This window comes from Mobula hypostoma, chromosome 1, assembly GCF_963921235.1.
Source record: "Mobula hypostoma chromosome 1, sMobHyp1.1, whole genome shotgun sequence".
In the NCBI taxonomy this organism is placed as follows: Eukaryota; Metazoa; Chordata; class Chondrichthyes; order Myliobatiformes; family Myliobatidae; genus Mobula; species Mobula hypostoma.
In genome coordinates, this window is record NC_086097.1 from 137,987,590 (window position 1) to 138,014,399 (window position 26,810).

The following is a 26,810-nucleotide window of genomic DNA, read 5'->3' on the forward strand; positions in this document are numbered from 1 at the left end:
AGGGAATGAGGGAGGGTCACGGTGATGGAACGAGGGAATGAGGGAGGGTCACGGTGATGGAACGAGGGAATGAGGGAGGGTCACGGTGATGGAACGAGAGAATGAGGGAGGGTCACGGTGATGGAACGAGAGAATGAGGGAGGGTCACGGTGATGGAACGAGAGAATGAGGGAGGGTCACGGTGATGCCATGAGGGAATAAGGGAGGGTCACGGTGATGGAACGAGGGAATGAGGGAGGGTCACGGTGATGGAAAAAGGGAATGAGGGAGAGTCACTATGATGGAACGAGAGAATGAGGGAGCGTCACGGTGATGGAATGAGAGAATGAGGGAGGGTCACGTTGATTGAACGAGAGAATGAGCGAGGGTCATGGTGATGGAACGAGGCAATGAAGGAGAGTCACGGTGATGGAACAAGAGAATGAGGGAGAGTCACGGTGATGCAACGAGAGAATGAGGGAGAGTCACGATGATGGACCGAGAGAATGAGGGAGAGTCACGGTGATGGAACGAGAGAATGAGAGAGGGTCACGGTGATGGAACGAGAGAATTAGTGAGGGTCACGGTGATGGAACAAGAGAATAAGGGAGTGTCTCGGAGATGGAACGAGAGAATGAGGGAGGGTCACGGTGATGCCACGAGGGAATAAGGGAGGGTCACGGTGATGGAACGAGAGAATGAGGGAGGGTCACGGTGATGGAACGAGGGAATGATGGAGAGTCACGGTGATGGAATTAGAGAATGAGGGAGGGTCACAGTGATGGAACGAGGGAATGAGGAAGGGTTACTGTGATGGAACGAGAGAATGAGGGAGGGTCACTGTGATGGAACGAGGGAATGTGGGAGGGTCACGGTGATGGAACGAGGGAATGAGGGAGAGTCACGGTGATGGAACAAGAGAATGAGGGAGAGTCACGGTGATGGAACGAGAGAATTAGTGAGGGTCACGGTGATGGAACAAGAGAATAAGGGAGTGTCTCGGAGATGGAACGAGAGAATGAGGGAGGGTCACGGTGATGCCACGAGGGAATAAGGGAGGGTCACGGTGATGGAACGAGAGAATGAGGGAGGGTCACGGTGATGGAACGAGGGAATGAGGGAGAGTCACGGTGATGGAATTAGAGAATGAGGGAGGGTCACAGTGATGGAACGAGGGAATGAGGAAGGGTTACTGTGATGGAACGAGAGAATGAGGGAGGGTCACTGTGATGGAACGAGGGAATGTGGGAGGGTCACGGTGATGGAACGAGGGAATGAGGGAGCGTCTCGGTGATGGAACGAGAGAATGAGTTAGAGTCACGGTGATGGAACGAGAGAATGAGGGAGGGTCACGTTGTTGGAACGAGGTAATGAGGGAGGGTCACGGTGATGGAACGAGAGAATGAGGGAGGGTCACGGTGATGGAACGTGGGAATGAGGGAGGGTCACGGTGATGGAATGAGGGAATGAGGGAGAGTCACGGTGCTGGAACGAGAGAATGAGGGAGGGTCACGGTGATGGAACGAGGGAATGAGGAAGGGTCACTGTGATGGAATTAGAGAATGAGGGAGGGTCACAGTGATGGAAAGAGGGAATGAGGAAGGGTTACTGTGATGGAATTAGAGAATGAGGGAGGGTCACGGTGATGCAACGAGAGAATGAGGGAGGGTCACTGTGATGGAATTAGAGAATGAGGGAGGGTCACAGTGATGGAAACAGAATGAGGGAGAGTCACAGTGATGAACAAGAGAATGAGGGAGGGTCACGGTGATGGAATGAGGGAAGGAGGGAGGGTCACAGTGATGGATCGAGAGAATGAGGGAGCGTCACGGTGATGGAATGAGAGAATGAGGGAGAGTCACGGTGATGGAACGCGGGAATGAGGGAGGGTCATGGTGATGGGAACAGAATTAGGGTGGGTCACAGTGATGGAACGAGGGATTGAGGGAGGGTCACGGTGATGGAACGAGGGAATGAGGGTGGGTCACGGTGATGGAATGAGGGAATGAGGGAGGGTCAAGGTGATGGAACGAGAGAATGAGTGAGGGTCACGGTGATGGAACAAGAGAATGAGGGAGGGGCTCGGAGATGGAACGAGAGAATGAGGGAGGGTCACGGTGATGCCATGAGGGAATAAGGGAGGGTCACGGTGATGGAACGAGGGAATGAGGGAGGGTCACGGTGATGGAAAAAGGTAATGAGGGAGAGTCACTATGATGGAACGAGAGAATGAGGGAGCGTCACGGTGATGGAATGAGAGAATGAGGGAGGGTCACGTTGATTGAACGAGAGAATGAGGGAGGGTCATGGTGATGGAACGAGAGAATGAGGGAGGGTCACAGTGATGGAACGAGGGAATGAGGGAGGGTCACGGTGATGGAACGAGAGAATGAGGGAGGGTCACGTTGATTGAACGAGAGAATGAGGGAGGGTCATGGTGATGGAACGAGAGAATGAGGGAGGGTCACGGTGATGGAACGAGGGAATGAGGGAGAGTCACACTGATGGAATGAGGGAAAGAGGAAGGGTCACGCTGATGGATCGAGGGAATGAGGGATGGTCACGGTGATGGAACGAGAGAATGAGGGAGGGTCACGGTGATGGGAACAGAATGAGGGAGAGTCAAGGTGATGGAACGAAGGAATGAGGGTGAGTCACAGTGATAGAACGAGGGAATGAGGGAGGGTCACAGTGATGGAACGAGAGAATGAGGGAGGGTCACAGTGATGGAACGAGAGAATGAGGGAGGGTCACAATGATGGAACGAGTGAATTAGGGAGGGTCACAGTGATGGAACGAGGGAATGAGGGAGGGTCACGGTGATGGAACGAGGGAATGAGGGAGGGTAACGGTGATGTAACGAGAGAATGAGGGAGGGTCACGCTAATGGAACGAGAGAATGAGGGAGATTCACGGTGATGGAACGAGAGAATGTGGGAGGGTCACGGTGATGGAACGAGGGAATGAGGGAGAGTCACAGTGATGGAACGAGAGAATGAGGGAGGGTCACGGTGATGCAACGAGGGAATGAGGGAGGGTCACGGTGATGGAGGGACAGAATGAGAGAGGGTCAAGGAGGTGGAACGAGAGAATGAGGGAGGGTCACGGTGATGGAACGAGGGAATGAGGGAGGGTCACGGTGATGGAATGAGAGAATGTGGCAGGGTCATGCTGATGGAACGAGGGAATGAGGGAGGGTCATGGTGATGGAACGAGGGAATGAGGGAGGGTCACAGCGATGGAACGAGAGAATGACGGAGGGCCACGGTGATGGGAACAAAATGAGGGAGGGTCACAGTGATGGAACGAGAGAATGAGGGAGGGTCACGGTGATGGAGTCAGGGAATGAGGGAGAGTCACGTTGATTGAACGAGAGAATGAGGGAGGGTCATGGTAATGGAACGAGAGAATGAGGGAGGGTCACGGTGATGGAACGAGGGAATGAGGGAGAGTCACGCTGATGGAATGAGTGAAAGAGGAAGGGTCACGCTGATGGATCGAGGGCATGAGGGATGGTCACGGTGATGGAACGAGAGAATAAGGGAGGGTCACGGTGATGGGAACAGAATGAGGGAGAGTCAAGGTGATGGAACGAGGGAATGAGGGAGGGTCACGCTAATGGAACGAGAGAATGAAGGAGATTCACGGTGATGGAACGAGGGAATGAGGGAGGGTCACGGTGATGGAACGAGGGAATGAGGGAGGGTCACGGTGATGGGACGAGGGAATGAGGGAGGGTCACGGTGATGGAACGAGAGAATGAGGGACGGTCACAGTGATGGAACGTGAGAATGAGGGGGGGTCACGGTGATGGAACGAGGGAATGAGGGAGAGTCACAGTGATGGAACGAGAGAATGAGGGAGGGTCACGGTGATGCAACGAGGGAATGAGGGAGGGTCACGGTGATGGAGGGACAGAATGAGAGAGGGTCAAGCAGATGGAACGAGAGAATGAGGGAGAGTCACGGTGATGGAACAAGAGAATGAGGTAGATGATGGAACGAGAGAATAAGGGAAGGTCACAGTGATGGAACGAGAGAATGAGGGAGGGTCACAATGATGGAACGAGTGAATTAGGGAGGGTCACAGTGATGGAACGAGGGAATGAGGGAGGGTCACGGTGATGGAACGAGGGAATGAGGGAGGGTAACGGTGATGTAACGAGAGAATGAGGGAGGGTCACGCTAATGGAACGAGAGAATGAGGGAGATTCACGGTGATGGAACGAGAGAATGTGGGAGGGTCACGGTGATGGAACGAGGGAATGAGGGAGAGTCACAGTGATGGAACGAGAGAATGAGGGAGGGTCACGGTGATGCAACGAGGGAATGAGGGAGGGTCACGGTGATGGAGGGACAGAATGAGAGAGGGTCAAGGAGGTGGAACGAGAGAATGAGGGAGGGTCACGGTGATGGAACGAGGGAATGAGGGAGGGTCACGGTGATGGAATGAGAGAATGTGGCAGGGTCATGCTGATGGAACGAGGGAATGAGGGAGGGTCACGGTGATGGAACGAGGGAATGAGGGAGGGTCACAGTGATGGAACGAGGGAATGAGGGAGGGTCACGGTGATGGGAACAAAATGAGGGAGGATCACAGTGATGGAACGAGAGAATGAGGGAGGGTCACGGTGATGGAGTCAGGGAATGAGGGAGAGTCACGTTGATTGAACGAGAGAATGAGGGAGGGTCATGGTAATGGAACGAGAGAATGAGGGAGGGTCACGGTGATGGAACGAGGGAATGAGGGAGAGTCACGCTGATGGAATGAGTGAAAGAGGAAGGGTCACGCTGATGGATCGAGGGCATGAGGGATGGTCACGGTGATGGAACGAGAGAATAAGGGAGGGTCACGGTGATGGGAACAGAATGAGGGAGAGTCAAGGTGATGGAACGAGGGAATGAGGGAGGGTCACGCTAATGGAATGAGAGAATGAAGGAGATTCACGGTGATGGAACGAGGGAATGAGGGAGGGTCACGGTGATGGAACGAGGGAATGAGGGAGGGTCACGGTGATGGGACAAGGGAATGAGGGAGGGTCACGGTGATGGAACGAGAGAATGAGGGACGGTCACAGTGATGGAACGTGAGAATGAGGGGGGGTCACGGTGATGGAACGAGGGAATGAGGGAGAGTCACAGTGATGGAACGAGAGAATGAGGGAGGGTCACGGTGATGCAACGAGGGAATGAGGGAGGGTCACGGTGATGGAGGGACAGAATGAGAGAGGGTCAAGCAGATGGAACGAGAGAATGAGGGAGAGTCACGGTGATGGAACAAGAGAATGAGGGAGATGATGGAACGAGAGAATGAGGGAGAGTCACAGTGATGGAACGAGAGAATGAGGGAGAGTCACAGTGATGGAACGAGAGAATGAGGGTGAGTCACAGTGATGGAACGAGGGAATGAGGGTGAGTCACAGTGATAGAATGAGGGAATGAGGGAGGGTGACAGAGATGGAATTAGAGAATGAGGAATAGTCACGTTGATTGAACGAGAGAAGGAGGGAGGGTCACGCTGATGGATCGAGGGAATGAGGGATGGTCACGGTAATGGAACGAGAGAAGGAGGGAGGGTCACGCTGATGGATCGAGGGAATGAGGGATGGTCACGGTAATGGAACGAGAGAATGAGGGAGGGTCACGTTGATGGATCGAGGGAATGAGGGATGGTCACGGTAATGGAACGAGGAATGAGGGAGGGTCACGCTGATGGATCGAGGGAATGAGGGATGGTCACGGTAATGGAACGAGAGAATGAGGGAGGGTCACGTTGATGGATCGAGGGAATGAGGGATGGTCACGGTAATGGAACGAGAGAATGAGAGAGGGTCACGCTGATGGATCGAGGGAATGAGGGATGGTCACGGTAATGGAACGAGAGAATGAGGGAGGGTCACGCTGATGGATCGAGGGAATCAGGGATGGTCACGGTAATGGAACGAGAGAATGAGGGAGGGTCACGCTGATGGATCGAGGGAATGAGGGATGGTCACGTTAATGGAACGTGAGAATGAGGGAGGGTCACGGTGATGGGAACAGAATGAGGGAGAGTCATGGTGATGGAACGAAAGAATGAGGGAGAGTCACAGTGATAGAACGAGGGAATGAGGGAGGGTCACGGTGATGGAATGAGAGAATGAGGAAGAGTCACAGTGACGGAACGAGGGAATGAGGGAGGGTCACGGTGATGGAACGAGGGAATGGAGGAGGGTCACGGTGATGGAACGAGGGAATGAGGGAGAGTCACAGTGATGGAACGAGGGAATGAGGGAGAGTCACATTGATGGAACGAGAGAAAGAGGGAGAATCACAGTGATGGAACGAGAGAATGAGGAAGGGTCACGGCGATGGAGGGACAGAATGAGGGAGGGTCATGGTGATGGAACGAGATAATTAGGGAGAATCACTGTGATGTAACGAGAGAATGAGCGAGGGTCACGTTGATTGAACGAGAGAATGAGCGAGGGTCATGGTGATGGAACGAGGCAATGAAGGAGAGTCACGGTGATGGAACAAGAGAATGAGGGAGAGTCACGGTGATGCAACGAGAGAATGAGGGAGAGTCACGATGATGGACCGAGAGAATGAGGGAGAGTCACGGTGATGGAACGAGAGAATGAGAGAGGGTCACGGTGATGGAACGAGAGAATTAGTGAGGGTCACGGTGATGGAACAAGAGAATAAGGGAGTGTCTCGGAGATGGAACGAGAGAATGAGGGAGGGTCACGGTGATGCCACGAGGGAATAAGGGAGGGTCACGGTGATGGAACGAGAGAATGAGGGAGGGTCACGGTGATGGAACGAGGGAATGAGGGAGAGTCACGGTGATGGAATTAGAGAATGAGGGAGGGTCACAGTGATGGAACGAGGGAATGAGGAAGGGTTACTGTGATGGAACGAGAGAATGAGGGAGGGTCACTGTGATGGAACGAGGGAATGTGGGAGGGTCACGGTGATGGAACGAGGGAATGAGGGAGCGTCTCGGTGATGGAACGAGAGAATGAGTTAGAGTCACGGTGATGGAACGAGAGAATGAGGGAGGGTCACGTTGTTGGAACGAGGTAATGAGGGAGGGTCACGGTGATGGAATGAGGGAGGATCACGGTGATGGAACGTGGGAATGAGGGAGGGTCACGGTGATGGAATGAGGGAATGAGGGAGAGTCACGGTGCTGGAACGAGAGAATGAGGGAGGGTCACGGTGATGGAACGAGGGAATGAGGAAGGGTCACTGTGATGGAATTAGAGAATGAGGGAGGGTCACAGTGATGGAAAGAGGGAATGAGGAAGGGTTACTGTGATGGAATTAGAGAATGAGGGAGGGTCACGGTGATGCAACGAGAGAATGAGGGAGGGTCACTGTGATGGAATTAGAGAATGAGGGAGGGTCACAGTGATGGAAACAGAATGAGGGAGAGTCACAGTGATGAACAAGAGAATGAGGGAGGGTCACGGTGATGGAATGAGGGAAGGAGGGAGGGTCACAGTGATGGATCGAGAGAATGAGGGAGCGTCACGGTGATGGAATGAGAGAATGAGGGAGAGTCACGGTGATGGAACGCGGGAATGAGGGAGGGTCACGGTGATGGAACGAGGGAATGTGGGAGGTTCACGGTGATGGAACGAGGGAATGAGGGATGGTCACGGTGATGGACGAGAGAATGAGTTAGAGTTACGGTGATGGAACGAGAGAATGAGGGAGGGTCACGTTGTTGGAACGAGGTAATGAGGGAGGATCACGGTGATGGAACGAGGGAATGAGGGAGGGTCACGGTGATGGAATGAGGGAATGAGGGAGAGTCACGGTGCTGGAACGAGAGAATGAGGGAGGGTCACGGTGATGGAACGAGGGAATGAGGAAGGGTCACTGTGATGGAATTAGAGAATGAGGGAGGGTCACGGTGATGCAACGAGAGAATGAGGGAGGGTCACTGTGAGGGAATTAGAGAATGAGGGAGGGTCACAGTGATGGAAACAGAATGAGGGAGAGTCACAGTGATGAACAAGAGAATGAGGGAGGGTCACGGTGATGGAATGAGGGAAGGAGGGAGGGTCACAGTGATGGATCGAGAGAATGAGGGAGGGTCACGGTGATGGAATGAGAGAATGAGGGAGAGTCACGGTGATGGAACGCGGGAATGAGGGAGGGTCACGGTGATGGGAAAAGAATGAGGGAGGGTCACAGTGATGGAACGAGGGATTGAGGGAAGGTCACGGTGATGGAACGAGGGAATGAGGGAGGGTCAAGGTGATGGAACGAGGGAATGAGGGTGGGTCACGGTGATGGAATGAGGGACTGAGGGAGGGTCACGATGATGGAACGAGAGAATGAGGGAGAGTCACAATGATGGAACGAGAGAATGAGGGAGGGTCACGGTGATGGAATGAGGGAGGGTCACGGTGATGGAACGAGAGAATGAGGGAGGGTCACAGTGATGGAACAAGAGAATGAGGCAGGGTCACATTGTTGGAACGAGGTAATGCGGGAGGGTCACTGTGATGGAATTAGAGAATGAGGGAGGGTCACGGTGATGCAACGAGAGAATGAGGGAGGGTCACGGTGATGGAACGAGGGAATGAGGGAGAGTCACGGTGATGGAACGAGAGAATGAGGGAGGGTCACAGTGATGGAACAAGAGAATGAGGCAGGGTCACATTGTTGGAACGAGGTAATGCGGGAGGGTCACGGTGATGGAACGAGGGAATGAGGGAGGGTCACTGTGATGGAATTAGAGAATGAGGGAGGGTCACAGTGATGGAAACAGAATGAGGGAGAGTCACAGTGATGGAACGAGGGATTGAGGGAGGGTCACGGTGATGAAAGGAGAGAATGAGGGAGAGTCACATTGATGGAACGAGGGACTGAGGGAGGGTCACGGTGATGGAACGAGGGGATGAGGGAGGGTCATGATGATGGAACGAGGGAATGAGGGAGAGTCACGGTGATGGACCGAGAGAATGAGAGAGGGTCACGGTGATGGAACAAGAGAATAAGGGAGGGTCTCGGAGATGGAACGAGAGAATGAGGGAGGGTCACGGTGATGCCACGAGGGAATAAGGGAGGGTCACGGTGATGGTACGAGGGAATGTGGGAGGGTCACGGTGGTGGAACGAGGGAATGAGGGAGCGTCTCGGTGATGGAACGAGAGAATGAGTTAGAGTCACGGTGATGGAACGAGAGAATGAGGGAGGGTCACGTTGTTGGAACGAGGTAATGAGGGAGGGTCACGGTGATGGAATGAGGGAGGATCACTGTGATGGAACGTGGGAATGAGGGAGGGTCATGGTGATGGAATGAGGGAATGAGGGAGAGTCACGGTGCTGGAACGAGAGAATGAGGGAGGGTCACGGTGATGGAACAAGGGAATGAGGAAGGGTCACTGTGATGGAATTAGAGAATGAGGGAGGGTCACAGTGATGGAACGAGGGAATGAGGAAGGGTTACTGTGATGGAATTAGAGAATGAGGGAGGGTCACGGTGATGCAACGAGAGAATGAGGGAGGGTCACTGTGATGGAATTAGAGAATGAGGGAGGGTCACAGTGATGGAAACAGAATGAGGGAGAGTCACAGTGACGAACAAGAGAATGAGGGAGGGTCACGGTGATGGAATGAGGGAAGGAGGGAGGGTCACAGTGATGGATCGAGAGAATGAGGGAGCGTCACGGTGATGGAATGAGAGAATGAGGGAGAGTCACGGTGATGGAACGCGGGAATGAGGGAGGGTCATGGTGGTGGGAACAGAATTAGGGTGGGTCACAGTGATGGAACGAGGGATTGAGGGAGGGTCACGGTGATGGAACGAGGGAATGAGGGTGGGTCACGGTGATGGAATGAGGGAATGAGGGAGGGTCAAGGTGATGGAACGAGAGAATGAGTGAGGGTCACGGTGATGGAACAAGAGAATGAGGGAGGGTCTCGGAGATGGAACGAGAGAATGAGGGAGGGTCACGGTGATGCCATGAGGGAATAAGGGAGGGTCACGGTGATGGAACGAGGGAATGAGGGAGGGTCACGGTGATGGAATGAGGGATTGAGGGAGAGTCACGGTGATAGAACGAGAGAATGAGGGAGGGTCATGGTGATGGAACGAGGGAATGTGGGAGGTTCACGGTGATGGAACGAGGGAATGAGGGATGGTCACGGTGATGGAACGAGAGAATGAGTTAGAGTCACGGTGATGGAACGAGAGAATGAGGGAGGGTCACGTTGTTGGAACGAGGTAATGAGGGAGGGTCACGGTGATGGAATGAGGGAGGATCACGGTGATGGAACGAGGGAATGAGGGAGGGTCACGGTGATGGAATGAGGGAATGAGGGAGAGTCACGGTGCTGGAACGAGAGAATGAGGGAGGGTCACGGTGATGGAACGAGGGAATGAGGAAGGGTCACTGTGATGGAATTAGAGAATGAGGGAGGGTCACAGTGATGGAAACAGAATGAGGGAGAGTCACAGTGATGAACAAGAGAATGAGGGAGGGTCACGGTGATGGAATGAGGGAAGGAGGGAGGGTCACAGTGATGGATCGAGAGAATGAGGGAGGGTCACGGTGATGGAATGAGAGAATGAGGGAGAGTCACGGTGATGGAACGCGGGAATGAGGGAGGGTCACGGTGATGGGAAAAGAATGAGGGAGGGTCACAGTGATGGAACGAGGGATTGAGGGAAGGTCACGGTGATGGAACGAGGGAATGAGGGAGGGTCAAGGTGATGGAACGAGGGAATGAGGGTGGGTCACGGTGATGGAATGAGGGAATGAGGGAGGGTCAAGGTGATGGAACGAGAGAATGAGGGAGGGTCACAGTGATGGAACAAGAGAATGAGGCAGGGTCACATTGTTGGAACGAGGTAATGCGGGAGGGTCACTGTGATGGAATTAGAGAATGAGGGAGGGTCACGGTGATGCAACGAGAGAATGAGGGAGGGTCACGGTGATGGAACGAGGGAATGAGGGAGAGTCACGGTGATGGAACGAGAGAATGAGGGAGGGTCACAGTGATGGAACAAGAGAATGAGGCAGGGTCACATTGTTGGAACGAGGTAATGCGGGAGGGTCACGGTGATGGAACGAGGGAATGAGGGAGGGTCACTGTGATGGAATTAGAGAATGAGGGAGGGTCACAGTGATGGAAACAGAATGAGGGAGAGTCACAGTGATGGAACGAGGGATTGAGGGAGGGTCACGGTGATGGAAGGAGAGAATGAGGGAGAGTCACATTGATGGAACGAGGGAATGAGGGAGGGTCACGGTGATGGAACGAGGGAATGAGGGAGGGTCATGATGATGGAACGAAGGAATGAGGGAGAGTCACGGTGATGGAACGAGGGAATGAGGGAGAGTCACGGTGATGGAACGAGGGATTGAGGGAGGGTCACAGTGTTGGACACAGGAGGAATAGAGGGGCCGGTCACCTTGGAGATGGAGTGGTTTTGAGAGGGACAAGGGGTGCAGTCCGTGGAAGGATCCGAAAACACGGCTGGGGATTTGCTGGGGATTTCACTGAGCTATTGCCATCCATTGTGCCAGTGCTCCCCAGGGAGGACGGCTGAGGGGACTCATTCTCCGAGCTGTTGTCTGGCTCACGTGAGTTGTTAGTTACGTTACTAACACTGAGAGATGCGAGATTGACTCACGCATTGGAGCTGCCACCTGCAGAGTGCTGAGACGACTGTCCACACTCTCGTCACACAAGCAGTTGGTAATCGCTCTAATCGGCTCACAGCCTGCTTCTCCCAAAAATAGTCGAAGTGACAGGGAACATTGAGTCTGCCGAAATCATTCGTACAGCCTCATCTGATTGTGAGTCCCAGCTCTCCCTGTGTGTTGAAGTCATTGAGAAAGTGAAGCCAAAATTGACACTGATAGATCCCAGTGGAAGCAGCCTGTGTGGGGGCTGAGACTGTAATCGAACCTCGTTCCACTGCATGTGATGTGTCAGCCTGACGTGCAAGCAGAGCGCACACACACACGCACACATACACACACACACACACACACACAGTGATACACACACACACACACACACGAAACAGACAGACACACACATACATACACACACACACGCACACACGAAACAGACACACACATACATACACACACGCACACATACATACACACACACACACACACACGAAACAGACACACACACGCACACATACATACACACACACACATGAAACAGACACACACACACACACACACACAGCTCACAAAATCCCAGCTCACCAGGGCCCATTGCAAAGGAACATAAAACGGGTGAAAGTGACACGGGGAATTCTGCACAGAGGGAGGGTGGTACTGAGGGAGCGTCTGTTCGCAGGTCCAGGCGGCGGGCAGTCGGGAACTCTGCCCAGGCCGAGTGCCTGTCCCCTTTCCGGGGGATGCGTTCGTGCCCGGTGCAGTGGGGGATTTCCGTGAACAGTGGGCCTCCCGGGGAATTGACTGTTTTACAGACAGTAATAATTATATTTTAATTTGAATTTAATTCGTAAATATTTGATGTTTGCATTTCATGTATTTTTGTGTGAATAAACTTGAGGTTTTGGAAAAAAAAACAGGGTTGGTACGGGGGGGGCGTGGTTACGATGGGCTGCACTCTCGGAAAAAGCTCCCTTAAAAGAAAGACTAGTTTTATAGAAAGACTTGGAGATGAGTGCTGAGAGATCGTTTAAATAGCACACCAGAGCATAACAAACATAAATATTTGAGGAATTGGGCCAAAAGTCAGCCCAGCTGGGACACTTTGGAGAGGACAGTTACTGTGTAGACAAGAAAGTGTTGTGGTATTCAAGCATTCCGGAAAACATTCCAGGGCAGACGAGGATCGGAGGGGGGAGAAGGGACATTTACTCCGAAAGGAAGCAAGCCAAGATTTGAGACGGCTTTGATGCTGTCCCAGGTCGCTGGGCTGAGGAACTTTCTAGAAAGCATGATCATCAACAGCACATAATATAAATGTCTATTTCAACAGTGCGTGCAAACTCGGCTGACAGCTTTGGTCAGGACACTCCCGGGGAACCTCTGCATCAGGCTGGGCCATGCCTGTACCAGTCGGTCCCTCAGAGAAGCCAGCATGCTTACAGCTATCACCCAGTCCAACTAACTTACAACTGGATTCGAGACTACCCTCCCCACAGTGCACCCGAGGCTCAACAGGTCGTTTCAAACCTCCGGACCCCAAGCCGTCATCTATTCAGTCGGGTTAGCGGACGGACAGGACAAACGTTGCGACAGAATCCCCAGACGTCAGCCAGTGGCGTGTTGGAGGTGCAGAAGCTGGTACTTTGAGGAAAACATAACAGCCTATTTCTACACGCACTTGCCAAGTCTTCCTGCACCTTATGCTTCGTGCAGACTGGTATCTCACCTGTCCCTCTATCCATCCCCCTCCCACCACCACCCACCACGGCCCTATGGGCAGCTCTGGGATTCCTTCCGTAAACCCTGCACCTCATCGGGAATGGGGACAGTGGCTGGGGTCGGATTAACACAGCAGAGGTACCAACAAATAATGACTAGCAACAACATCACAGAACAGGACAGGCAGTAATGTCACAGGACAGGGAGACACCACAGGACAGGGGAGACACCACAGGACAAGGGTGACATTATAGAACAGGGGAGACACCACATGACAGGGAGACACCACAGGACAGGGGAGACACCACAGGACAGGGTGACATCACAGGACAGGGGAGACATTATAGAACAGGGGAGGCATCACAGGACAGTGGAGACATTATAGAAGACAGGGGAGACATCACAGGATGGGGAGTCATCACAGGACAGGGGAGACATAGAACAAGGGCGACATTATAGAACAGTGGAAACATCACAGGACAGGGGAGACATCACAGGACAGGGGGGTGACACCACAGGTCAGGGGAGACACCACAGGTCAGGGGTGACATTATAGAACAGGGGTGACATTATAAAACAGGGGAGACACCACAGGACAGGGGTGACACTACAGGTCAGGGGAGACATCACAGAACAGGGGTGACACTACAGGTCGGGGTGACACCACAGGTCAGGGGCGACACAACAAGTTGGGGGGGTGGAAGGTGTAACACCACAGGATGGGCATGATACTACTGGACAGTTGTATGTGACACAAAGATAATGTAGAAGTATATTGCTATGTCACATCTAACACAAAGTAAGGGTGATAGTCCCGTTTACAACTGGGTACTTTGTGGAGTTACTGTTATATTATGGGAACCTTAACAGCCAATTTGTGCACAACAAGCTCCCACAAACAAAAATACAAGAATGACAAGATAGCGATGGTTAGTGAGATGTTCTAGGAACGGTGCTGAGGGGCCTGTTATGAGAGTAAACAGATCTGGATTTAACATCCTTTGACAATGTACATTTCCCCAGTACTGCATGGGAGGGTCTGTCTGAAATACCCTCTCACGCCCCGGTACAGCTTAAACCCAGAACTCTACCTAGGAGTCCTGCTCACTGCCACAGCTGACATAGAAAGCGGGTAGAATACTGTCCGTGATCTTGGTTAATTCTATGAGGGGTCTGCACTCTTTTAGTGACAAGACCATTTACACTTACAGAGAGTTATGGAGGCAGAGTTACTGAATAGAGTCAAGGCTGAGACTGACTGATGGCTGGTCAACGGCAGGGCAGTGAGGCAGAGGCCAAGAGTGATTCCACCAGAATTTCATCAAGTGCTAGGGTAACTTCTAATAAGTTTAGGAGGCTTTGCCAAGAACACCAGTGTGACATGTACAATGCTTGAGTCCCAGATGTTTCCAGCTGACAAACAGGTCAAAAGGAGGAAGTGCAATATATTTTTATGTTAGTAAATCCATCCTAGTTCCAAAATCCCCAATTCCAACTTAATATGTCAGTGCTGTCACAATTCTGCTAACCAGACCTAGAATATCTAGCAGTTAAGTGCTGTCTTTTTTACCTACAACGGGTATCTTTGATAGCAGTTTACATTCCATGTCAGGCCAATGTCAGGCAGGCTTTAGATGATCTGAGCAATGGGATCAACATGCACGAAACAGCGCACCCTAATGCATTTGCCATCATTTTGGGAGATTTTAACTAGGCCAGTCTGAAAAAATCACTAAGCAATTACCATCAACAGATCACTTGCAATACCAGAGGAAACAACACACTGAACCATTGTTACATTGCCTTCAAGAATGCCTACCGTGATATTCCATAAGACAAAGGAGCAGAAGTCAGCCATTCGGCCCATCGAGTCTGCTCCGCCACTTTATCATGAGCTGATCCATTCTCCCATTTAGTCCCACTCCCCTGCCTTCTCACCATAACCTTTGATGCCCTGGCTACTCAGATACCTATCAATATCTGCCTTAAATACACCCAATGACTTGGCCTCCACTGCTGCCCGTGGCAACAAATTCCATAGATTCACCAACCTCTGACTAAAAAAATTTCTTCGCATTTCTGTTCCGAATGGGCACCCTACAATCCTTAAGTCATGCCCTCTCATACTAGACTCCCCCATCATGGGAAACAACTTTGCCACATCCACTCTGTCCAGGCCTTTCAACATTCAAAATGTTTCTATGAGGTCTCCTCTTATTCTTCTAAACTCCAAGGAATACAGTCCAAGAGCGGACAAACATTCCTCATATGTTAACCCTCTCATTCCCAGAATCATTCTAGTGAATCTTCTCTGTACCCTCTCCAACGTCAGCACATCCTTTCTTAAATAAGGAGACCAAAACTGCCCACAGTACTCCAAGTGAGGTCTCACCAGTTCCTTAACATCACATCCCTGCTCCTATACTCTATTCCTCTAGAAATGAATGCCAACATTGCATTCGCCTTCTTCACCACCGACTCAACCTGGAGGTTAACCTTAAGGGTATCCTGTACGAGGACTCCCAAGTCCTGTTACATCTCAGAATTTTGAATTCTTACCCCATTTAAATAATAGTCTGCCCATTTATTTCTTCTGCCAAAGTGCATAACCATACACTTTCCAACATTGTATTTCATTTGCCACTTCTTTGCCCATTCTTCCAATCTATCCAAGTCTCTCTGCAGACTCTCTGTTTCCTCAGCACTACCTGCCCCTCCACCTATCTTCGTATCATCAGCAAACTTAGCCACAAAGCCATCTATTCCATAATCCAAATTGTTGATGTACAGTGTAAAAAGAAGCGGCCCCAACACAGACCTCTGTGGAACATGACTGGTAACCGGCAGCCAACCAGAATAGGATCCCTTTATTCCCACTCTCTGTTTCCTGCCAATCAGCCAACACTCTATCCACGTATGTAACTTTCCCGTAATTCCATGGGCTCTTATCTTGTTAAGCAGCCTCATGTGTGGCACCTTGTCAAAGGCCTTCTGAAAATCCAAATATACAACATCCACTGCATCTCCCTTGTCTAGCCTACTTGTAATTTCCTCAAAAAATTGTAATAGGTTTGTCAGGCAGGATTTTCCTTTAGGAATCCATGCTGAGTTCTGCCTATCTTGTCATATGCCTCCAGGTACTCTGTAACCTCATCCTTGACAATCGACTCCAACAACTTCCCAACCGCCGATATCAAGCTGACAGGTCTATAATTTCCTTTTGCCTCCTTGCCCCCTTCTTAAATAGCGGAGTGACATTTGCAATCTTCCAGGCCTCCGGAACCATGCCACAATCTATCGACTTTTGAAAGATCATCGCTAATGCCTCCGCAATCTCCACAGCTACTTCCTTCAGAAAACGAGGGTGCATTCCATCTGGTCCAGGAGATTTATCTACCCTTAGACTATTCAGCTTTCAGAGTACTTTCTCTGTCGTAATTGTGACTGCGTACACTTCTCTTCCCTGCCACCCTTGAGTGTCCGGTATACTGCTGATGTCTTCCTCAGTGAAGACTGATGCAAAATACTCGTTCAGTTCCTCCGCCATCTCCTTATCTCCCATTACAATATCTCCAGCATCATTTTCTATCAGTCCTATATCTACTCTCACCTGTCTTTTACTCTTTATATACTTGAAAAAGCTTTTAGTATCCTCTTTGATATTATTTGCTAGCTTCCTTTCATAGTTAATCTTTTCCCTCTTAATGACCTTCTTAGTTTCCTTTTGTAAGCTTTTAAAAACTTCCCAATACTCACTTCGGGAAGTCTGATCACCTAGCTGTACTTCTACTCCCTGAGTATAGGCAGAGACAGAAGACTGCAGCACCAGTAGTGAGGATCATGAAGGTTTGGACAAGGGAAGCACAGGAGCGCCTTTGAATCAATGGACTGGACTGATTTAGTTATTCATCTTCAAACCTGGATGAGTATTCTGCAATTGTTACCGACTTCATTAAAACCTATGCGGATGAGCGTGTGCCTACAAAGACACTGCACATCCCCAAACCAAAAGCCCTGGATGAACCAGGAGGTACATGGTCTGCTGAAGGCTAGATCTGTGGCATTCAAGTCTGGCAACCCAGGCCTGCACCAGAAAACCAGGTATGAATTGCGGAGGGCTATTTCAACTTAGCACTCAACGTCAGTAAGACAAAAGAGCTGATTGTGGACTTCAGGAAGGGTAAGACAAGAACACATACCAATCCTCATAGAGGGATCAGAAGTGGAGAGAGTGAGCAGTTTCAAGTTCTGGGTGACAAGATCTCTGAGGATCTAACCTGGTCCCAACATATCGATGTAGTTATAAAGAAGGCAAGACAGCGGTTATACTTCATTAGGAATTTGAAGAGCTCTGGCATGTCAACAAATGCACTCAAAAACTTCTATAGATGTAACTTCTATAGAGCATTCTGACAGGCTACATCACTGTCTGATATGGAGGGGCTACTGCACAGGACTGAAAGAAGCTGCAGAAGGTTGTAAATCTAGTCAGCTCCATCTTGGGTACTAGCCTACAAAGTACACAGGACATCTTCAGGGAGCGGTGTCTCAGAAAGGCAGCGTCCATTATTAGGGACCTCCAGCACCCAGGGCATGCCCTTTTCTCACTGTTACCATCAGGTAGGAGGTAAAGAAGCCTGAAGGCACACACTCAGCAATTCAGGAACAGCTTCTTCCCCTCTGCCATCTGATTTCTAAATGGACATTGAACCCTTGGACACTATCTCACTTTTTTTAATATACAGTATTTCTGGTTTTTTTGCACTTTTAAAAAATCTATTCAATATACGTATACTATAATTTATTTATTTATTATTTTTATTTTTATTTAATTTATTTTTTTCTATATTATGTATTGCATTGAACTGCTGCTGCTAAGTTAACAAATTTCACATCACATGCCGTGAATAATTAACCCGATTCTGATGTTAAAAAAATAAATTGCTGTATTTTTTTTGGTCAACTCCAGTAGAGGCATGAAGCTGGGAGAGATTATGTCTGGGTGTATCAGAGAGTGAAGGGCTGAAAGACAGCCTGCTGCTTCTAATCCTTTCTTGTTCTGATTTTTAAGACTACACATCCAGGACATCCTTACAGAGCTACTGATTGGGGGAAGCACAATCTGACCTAATTTGGAGGCAGCACAGACCGGGTGCAGACACAACCTGTTGAAGTCACACAAACTAAAATTGTTTCAGAGAATGGATGTGATTACTTTAATAATTCAATGTTAAAGCAACATCAATGTGGCAGCAGGTTCTTAAAATGTTGTTACAGAAATGGAATAAAACCTTTAAGAATAATTCGAGCCTTTTATAGGTGACTGAGGCTTTCAGAACAGCAACAGCCATGTGATGGGAAGTGTGAAGTTACACTATACAAAGAGTTGTGCCTTGTCTTAGTGCTGCGAGTCTTAGGGATCACCAAGAGAACTACCAGATGTCCTGCTTCTAATTCTTGTCTGTCACATGTCTGCCCTCTGGCTTGATCAATAGAACGTGACTCAATCTAGAGCCAAACCTAATTATTTTCTACAACTGAAAGCAATAAAACTCATCAGTTCTCCTTATACTTGGGCATAATCTGTCTCTTCCAGCTCCATACCGCCCCTGACGGAGTTGGCCAAAAAAAGCAATCAGTAATTTATCTTCATTAAACTGGAATTGAGGATTTTGGGGCTAGGATGAATTTATTAACAGAAAAATCTACAGTACTTGCTCCCTTTTGACTTGCTTGTCAGCTGTAAACTTCTCAGTGAAATGTTTAAGGAGACATAGAGCTCAAGCATTTGTATTTCATTGCACATGTTACAACTGTGGTCTTGGCAAAGCTTCCCAAACTTGTTAGCAGTTATTTGAATCAGATCGCTTAATGACTATATTATACAGCTGCTATCGCAATAGATGTTGTGGTGTCATCTCCACATGGGAAAACTATTTAAAACAATGACATAGCTTGTGTACATTTCCTCTACAAGCTCGTAGCCAATCCAGCGCCACGATGGAAAACCAGTGGCAAGAGTCAGAAGTTGTCTTGTCATGCCAGAATACTTTCCCAAGGTGTCAAACAGTTGATGAAACTGCTACCCTATCTCGTGCATAACATCGTGTGCTCACAAAGCAAGCTCTCACTCTGTCGTTCTACAGCTTGCATGTATATAGTGGTCTTCATGGGACACTTAGTGGGATGGCCATGAAGTGGACCAAAGAGGCTTGTTTAAAGAAGAGCCTTAAAGCAAGTGAGAGTTAGAGAGGTTTAGGCCACAGGCTGCTGTACACACAGTTGTCTAAACCACTAGAATTAAACTCAGGAAGTGTGTCAGAGGCCAGAATTGGAAGATTGTGGAGTCTTTGGCAGCAGGAGGCTAGAGATAGAGAGGGTGAAGTTATAAGGGGATTGGAAATCAAGAGTGTCAATTAGAGGAACATGAAGTGAAAGATATAAAGTCCAGTAACTATCAGCAGGAAGACTGGGATACCATGACTTACAATCTATATTCTCCTCCTCATCAAAAGCAGACAGCCAATGTCACCGAGTTTTGTTCCTTGTGTTAACATGATCTGAGCTTTAAAAGCTGTGAGATTGCCACTGCTTACTGACATCTAAGGTCACGAGAGTGGTGCCTGGATTTGATCTTCTCCAATGAAGCCATCTGTGCAAACATGGTTCACTAGCCGCCTCTGATAGGAACTTATCTGGCTGAAGCCCAAGATTTCTGTCTAATATGAAGGGGAGTGGGTAAGATACCACTAAATCCAATCATACACAACCAATATAGGGCAAAGTATATAAAGATGAGATTGACAGAAACTTGAATCCCTGGGTACTGGATCACAGTGACTGGGTTTAGTGACCTATGACACTGGGTCAATCATACAACTTCAATATAAACTCTTTAAGCTGCCATTGTGTGGTTCAGAGCTGGTCTTGTGATCTGCACACAAATGCCGGGTTTATGATCACAGATAACATGATGCTGTGTCAACAGCATTACAGACCCCGGCAGGAAAGGATTGAGGAAGGACGCAGAGAGTTGTCTGAGGACGTGAAGAGTGGCTCATCAGCCAAAAGACCCGAGGTCAAAAGTGTGGCCAGCAGGTGCCTTTACCAAACACCACTGATCTCAGCATGGCCGATCTCACCGACAGATACAGAAAATGAAAATGTATCTCTGGTCACATGCACTGAATATTGTCTTCTGCTGCTGTGTTTCGTTGCTGTCACCTTCAATAGAAGCGATGTTCAGATGTAGGGTACAAGGTACAGGTATGTCCTTTCACCATCAGGTCAGAATTTAACTCTTGGCCCCAAGACCCCACCATCTACAGAAAACAAGTTCTCAGTGATTAGACCTATCTATTTTGAGGACCAGTTCATTAATTCAATTGCACATTCGATAGATTTTGTGATGTAGTAAAGGACTGAGGAATGTCACATGGCTTTGCTGGGAGATACAGAGTATCCTCCCATCTTTGGGATCCTCTAATCGGATGCCTCGGTCTGCTAATGAGTCATCAATGAGGTGCTACGATTAGTTGACCACGCTGCTGTCATTGGATCCCCCACTGACTCCAGAGTTTCACAACTTGCCAAGATTCAGCAGAGGCGCGGGCACACACTACCTGTAGTTCTGCTTTTCACTTGCCACTTGAATTTTCTCGTAGAGGGAATAAGCCTGATTTCCTTCCCAGTCTCGCATGTCAATCCTCAGGGAGTATTGCCGCTGGTTTGTCTGAAGGAAGAGCATCTCATTGCCAAGCCAGTGTTCGCTGGATGGATTCCCAAAGCCCTAGAGGAGAGCGGATAACAAGTCAGTGGTGTACACCTGCTGGGACAGGGGCGTAATATAAACATCAGAAAGACTGCCCGTGCTGGAAGTCCAAAGCAACACACGCAAAATGCTGGAGGAACTCGGCAGGCTGGGCAGCATCTATGGAAATGAATAAGCAGTTAATGTTTTGGACCGAGACCCTTCTTCAGGACTGAAAAGGAAGGGGGAGACAGCAGAATAAGAAGGCAGGGGGAGGGGAAGGAAGACAAGCTAAAAGGTGATAGGTGAAGCAAGGCGGGTGGGAAAGGTCAAGTGCTGGAGAGGCCAGTGGAGCACAGGAGAAAGGGAGAGAGGAGGGGATCAAGGGGGAAGCGATAGGCAGGTGAGGTAAAAGGCCAGAGTGGTGAATAGAGGAAGAGAGGAGGCGGAGGGAAAAAAAACCTGAAGGAGAACTCGACAGTGCACCACAACTTGCACAAGTATGTGAACTTTGCAAATGCGTTAACCGTTAATGCTGAGGTGTTGAGGGATCTCCTTCCCTGCAGGCTCAAGGACAGCTTCTATCTCATTCACCCCGATCTCTCATATACTAAAAGGTTTACTCTTGCTCTCGCATTCTGCCTTGCTGTGGACCCATGTACTTTATTTATCTGCCTGCTCAGTATGCTTCCGTAATTGTTACACTAAATTCCGCATTATGTTTTTTTTCTTTTCCGTAACGCCTCGAAGTGCTTATGTATGGAATGATCTGTCTTAGATGTCACACAAACAAAAGCTTTACACTGAACCTTGGTATGTGCAACAATAATAAATCAAGCACTAATTAGAAGCAGGGACTGTGCGATCTCCAGCTTTGTTTTCCAGCTATCACTTCTCAAAGCTGATGAAGACTGAGTCCTGATGAGGGATCACCCTCCGGTATAAAATTCTGAATTTTCTGGTTCAGCTCAACCGTTGTTCACTATTAAAATCTGGAAGGATGAAGCAATTCCGCACAGGAGGAGGTTGTGTCAGCTCTTTGGAAGAAATCTTCGACTGGTCTGATCCTCTCTGCTGTCCCCATGACCCTGAAACACTTGCAGCCTTCTCTTTGCAAGTCCCTGTGAAACTGTTCCCTCACCACCTCATTCAGTATCTCTCAAACCACTGGGTGTAGACGTTCTCCCCTTCTCCCCTGTTCTCTTACCAGCCTCCCTCACACCACCTCAGGCTCCTCTTTGTCCCTCTCTGAACCGGTTTCAACACCTCTTCACCAAGGAGAGAAATCCCGGCTGGTTACGGAGGTGGCATCTCGCAGTCATGTTACAACAGTTTGGTAAAACACGTACCAGCACTTCGCAGAGCCTCTCAACCAGAGCTGGACCCCAAAGCCTGCTGTGTCTGCAGGTCGGTAAACATCCAGTCAGAGGGGGATGCTTAATAGGGAGCTGGGAGATGACTCAATTCATCACACATCTTCTACAAACTCGACTACCCTCTAAAACACCTTACAGTTTTGCTACCTCTTATATAGTTTGCACTGTAGTGCCACGGCAGCTGATCTACACACAACAAGATCCTACAGGCAGCGTTCTGTACCTCAGGATGTTACCTGGACAGCAAACATTGGCCAGGATTCCAGGGAGAACCTTTTGGCTGCTCGTTTACGTCGTGTCGTTTTAAGACTTGGGAGTCCTCGTGCAAGATTCTCTAAAAGTTAACTTGCAAGTTGAGTCTGTGGTGAGGCAGGCAAATTCAATGTTAGCATTCATTTCGAGAGGACTAGAATATAAGAGCAAGGATGCAATTCCAAGGCTTTATAAGCTATTGGCCAGACTGTGTTTAGAGTATTGTGAGCAACTTTGGGCCCCTTATCTAAGAAAAGATGTACTGGCATTGAAGAGGGACCAGAAAAGGTTGACAAGGATTATTCCAGGAATGAAAGGGTTAACATATTGGGAGTATTTGATGGCTCTGGGCCTGTACTCACTGGAGTCTGGAAGAAAGATGGGGGATTTCATTGAAACCTATCAAATATTGAAGGGCCTAGATGGAATGGATGTGGAGAGAATGTTTCCTATAGTGGGAGAGTTTAGAACCAGAGTACACAGCCTCAGAATAGAGGGACTTCCATCTAGAACAGAGATGAAGAGGAATTTCTTCAGCCAAAGGGTGGTGAATTTATGGAACTCATTGCCACAGACAGCTGTGGAGGTCAAACCATTGGATATATTTAAAGCGGAGGTTAATAGGTTCTTGATTAGTTGGGGCAACAAAGGTTACAGGGAGAAGGCAGGAGAAGGGAGTTGAGAGGGATAGTAAATCGGCCATGATGGAATGGCAGAGAGACTCGATGGGCTGAGTGGCTTAATTCTGCTTCTATGTATTATGGTCTTATGGTCATTGGAGTAGAGGGTCAGTTTAATGTCCAGTAAATGAGCAGCACCTCTGACAGAGAGCACACTGGCAGTCAGCATGGCTGATTTTCTTGATAACTGGAGAGGGACTTCATCTGATAATATTCTGAAGTGAGAGTACAGACCTCGGGGCAAAGGGATGGTGGTAGGTAGAGGGAAATCTCAGCCGGAGGAGAGGAAGTGTGATAACATGAACAATGCGAACCAAACCAATACACTAAGAGCATTAACCTCGACGGAAGAGGGTGGACCATGGGGGAATGAGAGAATTGTAAGGCAAACATCAGGCAGTTGGAAGAACCAGCTCAGAACAAGGACATTGTTGTCTGCTAACCAGACTAACTATTAAATAGCCCTCTGCTTAATTGTACTTCAGGGTATTTATTTCTTTTCTTCTTGCAGTGTTCAAGTAGACCTGAGTGGGTTTGCTGTAAATTATTTCTCCGACGGTTTCTGGTTTCTGACAAGCCGTACACAGTGAGTGCTGGGAAGGAAGCTCAGCACAGCCAAAGTACTGGGGGGGTGGAGTGATGGGATAGCTAACTCCATACCACCTTCCGTCCTACCACAGCCCAGAGGTGCCACGTACCTAATCAGACCACAGCCAAGGCACTTGAGCAACGTACACAGAGCGGTGCATCACGTAGTGCTGCTGCCACACAGCTCCAGTGACCCAGGTCCAGTCCCAATCTCTCGTGCCGTCTCCGTCGAGTCCATTCGTTCTCCCAGTGGCTGTGTGGGGTTTCTCCCACATTCCACACACATTCCGGCTGGATCATCTGGGCTGGACAGGGGTGGCAGTACGTCGCCCTTGGGCTTAGACAAGTGGGCACCAAACAATGGGTGTGTGGGAGGAATTAACATTGCAGAGAGGCAGGCAAGTGAGGGGAAATGGATTGATATGAGATGGCATGGGTTCAATGGACCGAATGGCCTCTGAGTTGTTGTTGGATCATGGACACTGCCACATCACCCTTGGTGCAGCCAAACGGACACCCTTGGGGAGGCAGTTGAGTAACTCTTCAAATGTTCAAGTGATGTCATTGGCATCCCATGACGTGATGGTATCACCAGGGCCCACCTGAAGCCCTTGCAATGAGAAGCTGTTGCCATCTGCCTGATAATCCTTTTACCCGTATTTGAGACCATCCAGGGCTATGGGATGCCTGGGAGGGGAGAAGTGTTATCTTTCTCATTGTCCCCTCACAGACAATATCCTCATCCCCTACCCCTCACTCACCATTCTCATCCCAACCCTGGGGTCCCTCCCTTCCTGAAGATCGGAGCCCAGACCCTCATGGCAATGACGGGGAGAGAGCACTGCTTCACTTGGAGCGTGATGGAAACCACTGACTCCCTGGATCCAGGAGTCCATGTAGCATTTCACTTGGAGCTGGCAAACTCTGCCATTATTAAGGGTGTAGCGACCACAATCAGTCGAGTGAAGATGTAGATCAAACATCCTATGACTAGTGGTGTGCCACAGGGATCAGTGCTGGGTCCATTGTTATTTGTCATCTATATCGATGATCTGGATGATAATGCGGTAAATTGGATCAGCAAAATTGCTGATGATACAAAGATTGGAGGTGTAGTGGACAGTGAGGAAGGTTTTCAAAGCTTGGACCAGCTGGAAAAATGGGCTGAAAAATAGCAGATGGAGTTTAATACGGACAAGTGTGAGGTATTGCACTCCGGAAGGACAAACCAAGGTAGAACATACAAGGTAAATGGTAGGGCACTGAGGAGTGCAGTAGAACAGAGGGATCTGGGAATACAGATACAAAATTCCCTAAAAGTGGCGTCACAAGTAGATAGGGTCGTAAAGAGAGCTTTTGGTACATTGGCCTTTATAAATCAAAGTATTGAGTATAAGAGTTGGAATGTTATGGTGAGGTTGTATAAGGCATTGGTGAGGCTGAATCTGGAGTATTGTGTTCAGTTTTGGTCACCAAATTACAGGAAGGATATTAATAAGGTTGAAAGAGTGCAAAGAAGGTTTACAAGGATGTTGCCGGGACTTGAGAAACTCAGTTACAGAGAAAGGTTGAATAGGTTAGGACTTTATTCCCTGGAGCGTAGAAGAATGAGGGGAGATTTGATAGAGGTATATAAAATTATGATGGGTATATTCAGAGTGAATGCAAGCAGGCTTTTTCCACTGAGGCTAGGGGAGAAAAAAAACCAGAGGACATGGGTTGAGGGTGAGGGGGGAAAAGTTTAAAGGGAACATTGGGGGGGGCGCTTCTTCACACAGAGAGTGGTGGGAGTGTGGAATGAGCTGTCAGATGAAGTGGTAAATGCAGGCTCACTTTTAACATTTAAGAAAAACTTGGACAGGTACATGGATGAGAGGTGTATGGGGGGATATGGTCCAGGTGCAAGTCAGTGGGACTGGGCAGTAAAATGGTTGGCACAGCCAAGAAGGGCCAAAAGGCCTGTTTCTGTGCTGTAATGTTCTATGGTTCCATGGTTCTATGGTTCTATTATCTACCAAAGCCTACCACACACTGAAAGGTCTGGATAGAGTGGACGTGGAGAGGATGTTCCTATTACTAGGAGAGTCTAAGAGATGAGGGCACTCTCTCATAATGGAGGGATATCCCTTTAGAACTGAGATGAGAAGGGGGCAGTGAATCTGTGGATTTCATTGCCACAGAGGGTGGCGGAGGACAAGTCATTGGGTACATTTAAGGTAGAGGTTGATAGGTTCTTGACTGGTAAGGGGGTTAAGGGTTATAGGGAGAAAGCAAGAGAATGGGGTTGAAAAGAATCAACCATGATTGAATGGCACAGCACACTCAATCGCTTGAGTAGCCTAATTCTGCTTCGTTTCTTATGGCCATATGATAATCTGATTGAATGGTGAATGGCTCCTACAGTCCCTGTCTCTTTTCTTGTTCCAGGAACAACCCTGAGGACAGTATACCAGCATGGGAAGAATGAAAGAAGCAGGTTCTACTATTATTTACATATTATTATTTAATTATTTATGGTTTCATATTGCTATATTTATACTCTATTCTTGGTTGGTGCAACTGTAACTAAACTCAATTTCCCTTGGGATCAATAAAGTATGTCTGCCTGTCTAAAAGAATCCTGAAATGTTCTAACATAGGCTACGGCCCTTTGGCCCATCATGTCAGCCCTGACCTTCTGCAAGAATATCCAATGAATCCTATTCACTTATTCTCTTTTACAAATTAGCGTTGCCCCAGAGATCTATTTGCAATATCCTTAAAAAACAGTGAGGTAATGAGAGGCTGATTTTCTGTACAAAGAGCCCAGACTGTTTAAGCTCA

At 49.1% G+C, this 26,810-nt stretch overlaps 1 protein-coding gene across 1 annotated transcript in view; it reads right to left on the reverse strand.

The window, feature by feature from the left end:
• Positions 1 to 20,959: 20,959 nt before the first annotated feature.
• Positions 20,960 to 26,810, reverse strand: part of LOC134344248 (angiopoietin-1-like) — a 58,872-nt gene continuing 53,021 nt past the window's right edge. Inside the window, exon 7 of the mRNA XM_063043770.1 lies at positions 20,960 to 21,130. Coding sequence (XP_062899840.1) covers positions 20,960 to 21,130 — 171 coding nt within the window. The remainder of the gene's footprint in view (positions 21,131 to 26,810) is intronic.